This window comes from Epinephelus lanceolatus, chromosome 3 (assembly GCF_041903045.1).
Source record: "Epinephelus lanceolatus isolate andai-2023 chromosome 3, ASM4190304v1, whole genome shotgun sequence".
Taxonomy (NCBI): Eukaryota; Metazoa; Chordata; class Actinopteri; order Perciformes; family Serranidae; genus Epinephelus; species Epinephelus lanceolatus.
The window spans coordinates 32,524,339-32,537,282 of NC_135736.1; the positions used below are offsets into that span (position 1 = coordinate 32,524,339).

General features: G+C 40.0%; 1 protein-coding gene across 1 annotated transcript in view; it reads right to left on the minus strand.

The window, feature by feature from the left end:
* ctnna2 (catenin (cadherin-associated protein), alpha 2) overlaps positions 1-12,944 on the minus strand; it is a 536,848-nt gene that overhangs the window by 45,254 nt on the left and 478,650 nt on the right. The window contains exon 13 of the mRNA XM_033623313.2: positions 2,718-2,869. Within this exon, the coding sequence (XP_033479204.1) occupies positions 2,718-2,869 (152 nt within the window). The remainder of the gene's footprint in view (positions 1-2,717; positions 2,870-12,944) is intronic.

The following is a 12,944-nucleotide window of genomic DNA, read 5'->3' on the forward strand; positions in this document are numbered from 1 at the left end:
CATATTTATATATGTGATATAAGTTGATGAATAGCACCTACTCATCTGTCCCTACAGATAAGATACAAATCCCATGTATAGCTTTTTTGTGACTAAACAAAAATGTATTAACACATCTCTATATAACATACAGGCTACACACATTCAAAAACAGCAATGTGTCTAATTAAGGACAGGACTGTAAGTCAATAAATTGGGTATTACTTTCATTAAAAGACCTTCTTATGTTGTTTTTGGCCAATTTTTAGCCTATTTCACTGCACAGCCTGATAGGTAGCAATGATCAAATGTATTTTCAGTCCCTCTACAGCCTATACTTTTACATATCTCTGTATCATGATGTGGTTGAATATCATTTCTGGCCCACACAATTCAAGTAACATTTTAATAGCCCTAAATATCAATAACTATTTCATACATTCATACGTTGTTTCTGTTTCAGCCCCCAAAATGTCACGTCCGTATTGCAGTGAATTGTAGGTTATTATATCAGTGAAGTCTGCTGAAGTCTGCAGAAACTCCACTTGAGGCCTTGTGGACTGGCTGAGTTGTGGATTTAGACAGCCCTAAGCACTCCCAGACTTCCCGTGAACACGCCTGCACAGTCCGGTCAAATGGGGACATTTGGATTCAACCAAAGATCCATCATGTTTTACAGTGGACATTTGTAGTCAGTTAATTGAGAGGGTTAAAGCCTTTTGTTTATGCTGCATTTGGCTGAACTTTGAATGCTCTTTGTATCATGCACTAAGCGCTTCGTTCTGCACGGCTTTCTCACTCCCAAACCAACCTAATTAAGTCTAGCCTTGTGTCTCATGGGAGGAAAGGCAGAAGTTTTTAATAATATCTCTTACATTGGAGAATAAGGAGATCCTATGTATCTTCTATGTAGGAGATATTATCTCCCACATGGGATACAACATCCTGTACATAGGAGATAATATCTCCTACATAAGAAACAAACTGGTTCTGTAATTCCTTTTTCACCACCTTGCCTCTTAGGGCCTCTGCATGATCACTGAAAGAGATGATAAAATTATTGTTGTTGTGATAACTTTTTTGTTGTAAAAGCTCACAGTGTTATAGACCACTGTGCAATGTTATGGCATCTGATAAGCCTTTAAACCCGAGGTTCTATTATTAAAAGCAGCCTTCATGGACAAACATGCCCACATCAATGCAGCCCCTTGCATTTCTGTAATGCAGTGCTCCTTTAGCTCTGAACTTGTGGCAAAAGTTGAACTTTCTGCTTGAGACAGACTGTAGGTCAGTTTGTTGGGAATAGGAGAGAGTAAACACTGGTTATATTACACTTGCCAGTCTCCAACCACTGTTCAATTTCATACATGTTCCATTACATCTAGGACTTGCTACTCCATTGCACTCTGCTCCGTGTGTGTGTGTGTGTGTGCGCGCGTGTGTGAGTCTGCGTGGGTACATAAAGGCCAGGACAAAACTATGTTTTTGAGAACTTTCATTATAACTTTACACTCTTCTCAAGACCTGCCTCAATTTTTAAACACTGTGGAGAATTGGTTTCTTAATCCATCGACGACTCATAAGATCTGTGCTGTAAAAATTCTAAAGGAGCCATTACTCGGCTTAAGTGGGAGAAAAATAACACAGACGCTTGAAAATATGTGCACAAAAAACTATTACATGTGGCACCAACATTTGCTATCTATATGATGGAGTTAGACAACAGAAAGCAAGGATCTTCCAAGTTGTTTCCTCAGAAAGTAATTGAACTTGGATGGGATTATGAAGCCAGCTGGTCCCGGGCAGTTCAAAGCTGCCTGTTTTACATTATTTACCAACATCAAATTATTTTCCATAATTAGATTTTTTCCAGAGCTGCACTGGGAAACCTTCCAGCCTGCATAAAGTTGAATAAATGAATTACATGGTGAAGAGAGGAAGGGCCAGTTCGGGTGAAAAATGCAGATACCGTAATATCAGAGCGGGTATGTGAGGCGGCGGAGCTGCTGGTGTCATGTTGTTATGCAGGGTTTTTATAATGACATGCTGTAAAATGTTCTGCCAGCTTTATAAAACATGATCATGTGACAGGTGTGACATCTCGGATGGGAATTCAATTGAATTTTAGATTTCAATTATGTTTGTCTTCGTCCTGAGGGCGGATATATTTTTGTGAAAGAACCTCTACTGTCATCTGTGATAGTCTGTGGTACAGTTTGCTCTGTGAGTGATGTATCACAGATGTGAGGCTGCGGGAATGACAATGAAGAGGCAAAAACTGGAGAGGTGTCTGTGACAAATATGTCTCATGAGTCACGGAGATGAATCCAGTGACTCAGGAGAGTTTATTCTCACAGGTTTTATGATTAAATTCTTTGCTTTCTCCCTTTGTATTTTCAAATAATTAATTAGAGGGTAAAAAGACAATAATATACGGGTTAATGTGATTGTAGAGTGCTTAAAAGTAGATCATAAATTTAAGCCAAATTTGCTAAATCCCAGACTCATTGACTGACTATTCAGCAACATTAGGGCATAAACAATTTACTCAGATGTCTACATTCACAGAACACCCAATCAAATTATTTAAATATATGGAGGAAGGCAGATATAAATTACCGCACTTGGTCTTGGTCAGCATTTCCAAACACATTCATTTCCGTCTAACTCCTAAATGCTGAGTATTTCAACTGGCATTTCAGTGAGTGTTTTCCTTTTAGAGGAAGTAATGGACGTACCCTTATCATGAGGACAGCTTTCCTGATGTCACGGACGCCGTCGTAGACCAAACGGGATGCATCAATGAACTCATTCTCCTCAAAAGCCTGTGGAGGGTTCGTACTCAGCGCCTCGATAGCAACCTCCACTTGTTCAGCAAAGCGGGGCATGACTGCAGGGAGAAATAGGTGAGGGCAGTAGATAGGGAGGACAAAAGGAAGATATGAGAGTCAGGTGTATCACATGTGTTAGTAATCTGTCAGAATGGGTGCAAGCTTATCAATTAGAAAAAGGAAAAGGGCATGGTGAAAGCACGATTATTAGTGTGCAGTCTCTGTAGTCGAGGCCGTAATCACAACCTTTTCATTTCAGATTTTTACAGCAGCGAGGCTCCTCCTGCGTCAGTCACTTCAGGAGAGGCGGGATGTCACCCTAAACCTCTGTGTAAGTGGCAATATGCTGTTCGCACGTTGCACGCCAATTAGCTATTTCACCTCGGCTTATCCAACAGGAAGATTGGCCTGTCTGTCATGAATCTGTTTATGTGTACGCCGGCGTTTGGCATGGGGAAGTGTGCGTACGTGTGTGTGTGTAAGTGTGTAACCTGTGAGAAGATGGCTGTGCACACTGCACGCGTCAGTGTTACAGTACAAGGACGCTAACTTGCAAGCTCAGCCGTCAAATCGCAGTGAAGGGAAACAAATTCATCAAAGTCTTTTCAGCCGAACAAAAGCCGAGCAACAAAAGAAAAGTCCCTATTGACCATAAAAATGGTTGGTTTTGTTGTCAGTATCAATTGGCCAGACCTGATGGAAGAGCTTTATGCTCTTTGTGTGTTCAAATGAATTGTGCTGAATGTGAATAGACATTATTAAATATTCACGAATCTGGACTGAATGTTTGAATATTTAGCAGGCTACCTTTCTACGTAATCTCCTGTTGAGTCACAATAATTGAATGCAGAGTTTAATAATGTGTTTTTTTTTTTTTTGGACTCTGTCCTCCCACAAATTATCATAACAAAAGCTATGGTTTACCTGGACAGACTGTCATCAGCGAGAAAAAGGTCGACCTTCATATACTGTATTATCTATTAGGGTTTTTTTCAAACACAACAAATACCTGTAACCCCGCCAGTACTTGTGACTGTGCTTCAAGCCCACATGGTATTCTCTATGAATCCACAATAAATATCTAAATGATTTCAGATAGGGAGAGAGATGAAGAGAGAGGAAGGGTTTGCTTTTTTGATATGTCAGAAAAAGATGTCTTTGCTGCCTTAGAAATCTGCAACAAGTATACATAAAGAGTGGATTTCTGATTTAAGACAAGACCCTTTTCGAGAGGAGACGACAGGTCTAATGAGGACAGATGGATAGGAGAAGAAAAAGAGAGGAAAAGAGACAAATAAAGTATCGCAGCTTGGCTGGTGAGCCTCCGCCAGAAAGCCAACTGTGTGATTTTATTATCATTCTCCACACTTTCTTCCCCTCTTACATGCAGAGTGAACTAAATCAATTAGCCAGCTTGCACTAAAGGTGTATCTGCAGTATACTTATTTGTCTGATATAAAACATAAGCTATATTTCACCAAACATAAAAGGCACTACAAAAAAGTCTCTCCCGTTTTCTTTTCATTTTTAATTCAGTTTAATCCACTTACTGGAGAAGCGTAAAATAGGCTTTTGGGAATTGCTGGGAAGGCGTTTTAAATAGAAATATTTAAATGTTCTCCAAGCTCTTAATGAGCAAAGTTGCTGATGGTAAGGAGCAATTTCACTCATTCCAGTTGAAAAATGATGAAGGGAATTAAATGTGACCATGTAGGAATGGATTTTTTTCACCCCCTAGGCTTAAGCATAGTTTAAGTGAGAAGTTATGGAAGTACAATGAATGCTTAAAAACCTCACAGCAGAGATGGCGTGCCCCACTGAGGTGTTTAACGAGCTCCAGACACCACAAACTGCACTGTTTTTGATGGCAAAACCTCAATTTTGCACGAAGAAGACAGCTCAATTTAGGCAATGTGTTACAAGCGGGACAATCGAAAGCAATTATACAAACAAAACATGAACTAAATCATCAAGCACAACTTCAAATCTAAAATTAGATTTGTTAAGAGTTTGACTTGTGTTGTTCTTGGAGGACACAGTTTTAACTCTTATGTTTTGATGACATGTTGAGCAGCCAATTATTGTTTTGTTGTGTTATTATCTTGCTTGTGTTTCTTGAAGAGGTTTCACTTCTCATCCAAGAGGCTTCTTCAGCTCTAACTGACTGGTACAAAGTTGCAGGCTTTAAACTATGTGTGGGTGGGAACCCTTACAGAGTCGTCACATGTGAGCTCTTAGTTAGTTAGCTCTTTGTAACGACTCTGAAACTAAGAAACAGAGTCGACAGCCTGCAACTCTGCACCAGTTAGAACTGAAGAAGCCTCTTGGATGAGAGGTGAAACGCCTTCAAGAAACACAAGCAAGACCAGTTGCTACGATATTGCACTTATGATTACCGTGACCTGGATGACTGAGAATCTTCACAGACATCCAAAGGAATGGTAATGGTACTACATCATAGCTGCAGAGGTGCACTACTAAATCACTTTCGCGCAATTATTTGCACCATTCACTTGTCTGGTCCATGGCATTACAATGTAGGAAGCTCATCTCTGTCATCTAATTTTCTTACTGCTGATAGCCTGTCTCTTTGCTATCTTTGAGTTTGACTTGTGTTGTTTTTGGAGGACACAGTTTTAACTCTTATGTTTTGATGACATGTTGAGCAGCCAATTATTGTTCATTCATGAGAGCCTTAAAGTTAAATTCTAATAAAGTGAAACAGAATTAAAGGGATTTATTAAAATAATGCAAAAATACTTAATATTATTTTGTTATTCTTGTATTTTTTCATTTTTATAACATGTATATTTATTTGTACTGCAAAATGTATATATATAACATATACTACATATCATATATTATATACTTTATAGCTTACATCATCGGTATCTTTTGATTGATAAAGGATAACATTTGGTAGTAATGTAGTACCATTACCATTCCTTTGCTGCTGTGACATGTGAGCTCCCCCCGGGGATCAATGAAGCAGTCAGAATTTTTTTTATTGTTGTGACCAGATGAGGCCACTGAAAATCTTGGGCTGGGACACCAAAATTCAAGGCCACAACTGAAATTAAGGAATTATATTGTGCTGTTGTAGCATGTAGGCTGGTTTAAAACTGTTAGGCTATACTGATTTTTTGGGGTTTATTTTACAGTTAATATGACCAATTATTACTGTAGTGCAAAGACTTATACTTGCACAGTCAACACTTGAAATTCCTCAACAATCTTGTTCTTGTAGATAATGTATCTGTTAATATTTGCATCAGGTGATTCACTGTTCTTCAAACAGGCTGGCTGGCCTTTTCCTTAAAAAGACTAATATACAGATTCAATTTGAAGGACCATGTTGATTGTAAGGAACAAAACATTTACCAGAAAAAAGCAGACTCAGGTTTAAAAACACCACACGGAGGCCTCCAATTATTTCCCATTATCTTCACAAGAGGAAGCAGTGGGGGGGGTCCAGTGATTGTCTTAGGGTAGCCGTGGCAACCCCTGGCCAACCCTTAGTGGTGCCACTGCAATTAGGTCTTATCTTACAACTATGCACGGTAGGGTTGGGTACCGATCTCTGTACTGTTATGGGTAACAACAAATTACGTCGGTCCTATCAAGTACTAATTCACATGACATCCATTGGTGGCAAAGTTCGGTATCTGAGAGTGCATCTGTGAGTAAACTGGGTTTAGACAAGAGGTGGAAGTGCCGCAAAGCATTTCAAAGCCTTAAAGCCAGCCACTGAGCTCCAAGGCTGGCAATGGCCAGGATCAATTTCAGACAAAAGGGCGGAAGTGCCCCGAAGCCGCTCTGTTGCTCCCCATTGAGCCAAAACTATCGCCCCAGTACTGATCTGCAGCGATAGTCTTTTCTTTTCTGTATTATTTTAGTATTAATATAACTGTTAGACAAGCAGACACACACACTCAAGAAGACAGACAGACAGAGACAGAAGACCAGCTCTATGAGTGATTAGAAAAGAGCACAGGAGTAGAATTGCAATTTAGTCGACTACATCACCCCTCCAAAAATTACATTTGTATTATTACAGAGAAAGTAAAGTCCCAAAAAAGGTACCGTTGAGTGCCAGTGCTAAATCAAAGTCACTGATATGGGTATCGGGTAAAATATGAATGGTATCCATCCCTAATGGACTGGTAGTATTTTACATTTGGTGTAACACGTAGTTTTAAAAAATGTCTTTTATATTAATGTTCCACTCATAGCAAAACAGCTTCAGTGATTCTTGGTCAGAACAAACAATGTATGTATATGTAACACTGATATCAACCTGACGATAAGATGACCTCCTGTGTTCCAGATCAATTTCTAGGAAAAACAATAACAACAAAAAACTGTCTTATTTTTGGACCAATGCAGTACATGTGGGAAAAAGGGTTACATCTAATTTTAAGCTATTAAAACTAAAAAATTGAGAGAACATTGGAGGTTATGGGATGAAGACTTCAGCCCTCCTGCTCTTTGTCTGCTCACTGCTCTGCTCTCCTACACTCTAACCTTGGTTAAATGTTTCACCTACCTCATCATACTGCACTGCTCCTCTCATAGCAATTTCCTCATCAGCACTCTCTCCCACTGTAACTCGCACCCCTATTTATGCACTGATTAAGAGGCCTTACCTCCTCTCCTTGCAAGCTTTGAGTTTGCCATCTGCTTCCCATTCTGGCTAAAACCTCCTTTACCCATCATCATAACAACGGGTACAAATTTAAAGAGTGTCGAACCCAGTCAGTCCCCTTGAGTTCAGATTGATTCATTGGTGTCATTAACACGGCACTCTGATTAAAGATTTTGACATAAATGCTAAATATTTACGGAGAGTTGCTTTTAGTCGGGCCAGCTGCAAAGTCTGGTCCTCAGAGCGATTACTTTCAAAGTAGACACTGTGAAGTGTCTTTACTTCTTTCCCTCAGTCTCTGCCGCACTTCTTTTTTAGTGCACTTGATCCACTGATTTACAGGCATGGCATGTGGGTGGCAGTGTGTGCATGTGTGTTATTACTCACTGCAAAACCCTGGCCAAATCCCATTTACTGTGCCCCGATGTAATAACAAGGAGCAACGCCACCGTGCTTCTCTAAATGGCACACTGACTTAGGCCATATATCAGTTTTTTTAATCTACCCTCTCCAGGCACCACATTAATGATCGACTTTAAAATTTGTCCCTTTTTTTGAGGAGAAGATTAGTTTAAACACAGGGAGTTAGTGGGCAGAAAAGTGTCTCGGGGAAGAGGGAGGGAGAGGGGAAAAGAGAGAGAAGCCATAACCACTTTCCCATTAGGCTATTGATTTTTCTCCCTCTCAAGGACGCGCTTCAATCCCGGGCCCATGTGTGGACTGTCTGTCAGGAATCTATGGCTCAGCTTTACACCGAAGAGTTGTGTGCCTTGGCTGCCTGTATTTGGCCCGGTTGTAAATCTGAGCGCACTCAATATGAGGGAGGGAGGGATGGGCAAATTGAGACAAGGTCAAAGGGCAGGTAGTCGTGATAAGCATCCTGTGTTGATGTGGCAGCTGTCAGAAAGACGGGCAAGTGGCTGCGATTGGCATGAGTGGCCGAGGGCATAAACACAGGGGCAATCAAATAAAAACACAAACAGCCGACTCAAAGACACACACACACACACATACTCAGGCACGGGATAAATGTTTTACACATACACACCACTGAAAAAAAGGAAAAAAGGGGACCACATCAATGAATTCCACTAAAACCCCCGCTCAAATCGCTTAGTGAAATCCTTGGTGACAGCTATAGATTTCTTGGTAGAGTCTAGTTAATTGGACTCGGTACCCTCTAAAAAGTGTGTGGTCCTATATCCTCTTGCTTTGTTCAGCAACACTTAATCATCTTTCCCCCAGCTATAGATTTCTCCTTGACTGTGTTCAAATCCATAGACATCAGGTCTGTGAGGACTGAGGGGAGAGGGAGGCAAAAGTTCACAAGGATCAATAAGTGCTTTATGGTCCAGATCAGATGTGCATGGGAGCCCCTAAAAAACTCCAAGTACCACCACTAAGAGGGGAACAGGAAGGGGAAACACAACAGCTCTTTATCAAAGAGAAATATGGAGCCAATGAAACGCTGGTCTAACACAGTTGCCGGTTCCCCGCCTTAACATCTCAATTAGCACCTACGATCGAGAGGACACGAGGCCTCGTTAATGTTTAAGACAGGAGTCCTCCCTGAGGCCATGAAGCCAGTGAGACTTATTTATTTGTTGCCTCTGTATAGACTGTACCATCTTAGCCCTTAACTTAAAGATCCCCTCCAGTGAAAATCACATTTTTAACCTTGTTAACATGCAGTGGGGATCCTAGATTCATATAAGCCTACTGAGGCCCTGACGTATGACAGCTACAGGAAGCAAGCTGACTGTCCTGCCTAATGGTGTCTAGCTGCCATGTGGAAGCTAGAAGGGGCCCTACTTATGGGATTGTATGGCACTGTTTGGTGCCTTTATGCAGGGTTTAAGGGGGTTTAAAGTTGTAATCGCAAAGTGTGCCGCTAATAGTGACAATCAGGGGTCACTGTTCCCAATTTTTTTTTTGGGGGGGGGGGGGCAAATGTTTAGGCCCGTACTATTTGGGGTGCAGGAACTTTACAAGATCGTCCTCTCGCTCGGCCCTCTCAACCGCCGTGTCTCCACTGAGAGGGCAGAGTAGGAGGAAGGTTCCTGTAAAGTTACGGGGCTCTGGATGTGACGTAATCGTTGAGCAACCATTTTGACCGGGGCGACGCGGCAAAGAAACACACAAAGAAGAAGAAGGAGCAGAAGTACAAAGCAGAAGTAAGAAGAAGAAAGCAGACATAAGAAAGACGATTATCAACATGGAAGGAGTGCGCTTTCTGTTGACGTCACATCCCGCCTTGAGTATATCCAATCAGCACCAAGTAAACCCCAAGCCCCACCCAGGAGTTTTTCGGGTCCGTTCTGAGTACCTACTCCGAGGCAGGGACTTGTTTAGCCCCTGTAAAAGTTCCGGAACTCTGTCCTTTGGGGGTGGTTCCTGCGGTGGAGACACGCACCAACGGCCCCCGGCCCCGTAAAATTACCCCGAAGTTCCTGCGGTGGAAACAAGCCTTTTGCCATGTTTGCCTCTCCTCAAGGTGAGGCCCTGTTAAGATGTCCATATGGCATTTTCATAGCAAGATCAAGATTTTATTGTCCCATAAATTAGGCAATTTGTCTTGGTCTCTACACCCATGCTGCGGCCATAAAAAACTACAACATACAACACAATACATAAACAAATCAACATTATTATTTTCCAACATCATATGCTACATGACATATCATGCGTGAAAAAGGCAGTCAACACCATGGCTGAGCATTTTCACCTTTGAACTGCAGTGTACCCATGCACAGATTCTGACTTCCAGGGTTTGTTACATCACAAACCTCAGGAACAAATACCATAACACTATGGTGAAACAAGGGGTATCAGAAAGTGGTCAAATTAACCAAATATTTTTCATGATTGACCGAATCTTTTTTAACAATGATGGAAAAATCTGAAGGCCATCGGTCATTTTGACACATTAGAACACTGAGTTCTCGTGTGTACCTGGCTCTACCTGTCACATTGGTAGGCTGTACTGCTACATACCATTGCAAAATGTAACAGCACAGAGTGTCCTAAGTTTCTTTCAGAATCCCAATAATTGTGATGCCGTTGCTACAAAAGGTGTAAAAAAAGGGAAAGATGCCGCGAAAAAAATCATTCATCTGCTTCGTGTGGTGTAGACATGACAAGTGACTGCACAGTAGATGTCTCTACTCATCTTTTCTCTCCCTGCCCTGAGAAATATGTGATCTCTGAACTTGAAAGTTAAGGAATGAAAACTGAATGCTTTAAATATCTTAGTTTTATCCTAGAAAAAAAAATGGAATCGAAGGGTATTAATTGATTATGACAGAATTTTTACAACCCTCTACATTAAATATGACAATTCCAGTGCAACCAGGTCTCATTCCAAAGTTGTCAAAATCCAGTGCTTGGGCAATGACTTGCAGTGCCAGACACAAACTAAAAAAAAAGCCGTCCTTTAACGTTGGCATGATACATGGCTGGTCGGCGTCAGGGGAAAACGTGGTGGGACAAGAATGAAAGTTAAGGCAGCAAAAGTCTGTGAAACTACACACAAGAACACAATGCATGTAACAGGCAGAACGTCCCAACGTTAACGCACCCAGGGTACCTTGCACGTTGTATCTGGATGCGGAAAGTCCATGACCAGACGTCGATATGTGACGAGGTCGTAATGAGAATGTGTTGTCCGATGCAACCTTTGGTAGCAGAGGTACTTTCACGTTAAATTTTCAGAGCTGGCAATCGAGAACAAGGTTTATCTAACATTACCAACACATTACTCGCTGTTTGTTAATATAACAGGTACATTTGAACTGTAGGCAAGCAGCTGGAGGTGGAGCTTAAATATTCATTAATCCCTGTATACTAAATGAGGCAAAGGTGTAGTCACATCCAAGCCTTTGTAAGACATTAAGAGATTTTTTTAATGGATAAAAAAAGGTCAACCTTCTGAATATGTAATTTCAAAAGGCAGAACTTATGGGGTGCCGTTTGTAAAGTGTCTCACGCTGAAAATAACATCAACATTTTGCCACATTTAGCTTAAAACAATTTTTAAGAAAGTGTTGTGAATTTTTTAACGTCACCTTTTACCACATTTACAGCAATATTTGTTAACTTCGAAATATATTAAATAGTTAAATCTAAATATTAAATGTGGCACCTAAATGTTAAATGTTAAATCTAAATATTAAATCTAAATATAAATATAAATATAAATGTTAAATCTAAATCTAAATGTTAAATCTAAATGCTAAATATAAATATAAATATAAATGTTAAATCTAAATATTAAATCTAAATGCTAAATATAAATATAAATATAAATGTTAAATCTAAATATTAAATCTAAATGCTAAATATAAATCTAAATGTTAAATCTAAATGTTCTGGGTGAAACTAAATATTTAGCTAATATGCAAATTCACACTGCCGGTCACCGGAAGTACCAAAATAAAAGCTTGAGATGGTCAGACTGTGTTTATAGAATCAAATAACGAATTAAAACCAACTTATTGGGGGAAATGAACACTTGAACATACATTAGCGTGATAATAACTACCTAAAATAACAAGAAACATGTTTGGAGAAATTTTATTTGACGTGTACTTCAAATTGTTAGTGTCCCTTCGGAGGGATTAACAACCTAAGCTAAGCTAACAACCGTTAGCTGTTAGTCCCGTTAGCGGTGTCTGTAATGACTCATTAACTCTTAAACGGTCCGTGAAAAAAATATTTTTTTCCAGCGGATGTCTTAGTTACAACATGATTGAGCTAGCAAAGCAGTTTTGTGTTGCGATGTGTGGTATTTATTCAGTTTTGGGAAATCACGATGTCTAGAAAGCATCAGTGGCTGCAGCAGCAGCAAAGCTATCAGGACGTCATCTGTTAAAAGCTTCCCGTTGTCGGATACAACATGAAACTACTCCAGTTAGCTCAATCATGTTGTAACTAAGACATTCGTTGGAAAAAAATATTTTTTTTCACGGACCGTTTAGAGTTAATGAGTCATTACAGACACCGCTAACTGGGCTAACAGCTAACGGTTAGCCCCGCTAATCTACGATAACCATGTTATTAATTTCAGAACGTGATAGTAATGTTTGTACAATCATTGTGTTTATAGACTTTACAAACACCAGATTAGTCTAAACGGTGATATAGTGACGTGAAAAATGTGAGATATGCATATATATATATGTAGCTAAATGCCGCTACAAATACCTGGAAGTATTTGTAAACAACAAGGCGATTCCCTCCGAAGGGACACTAACAACTCAAAGTACACATCAAATAAAATTTCTCCAAACACGTTTCTTGTTATTTTAGGTAGTTATTATCACGCTAATGTATGTTCAAGTGTTCATTTCCCCCGATAATTCGTTATTTGATTCTATAAACACAGTCTGACCATCTCGAGCTTTTATTTTGGTACTTCCGGTGACTGGCAGTGTGAATTTGCATATTAGCTAAATATTTAGTTTCACCCAGAACATTTAGATTTAACATTT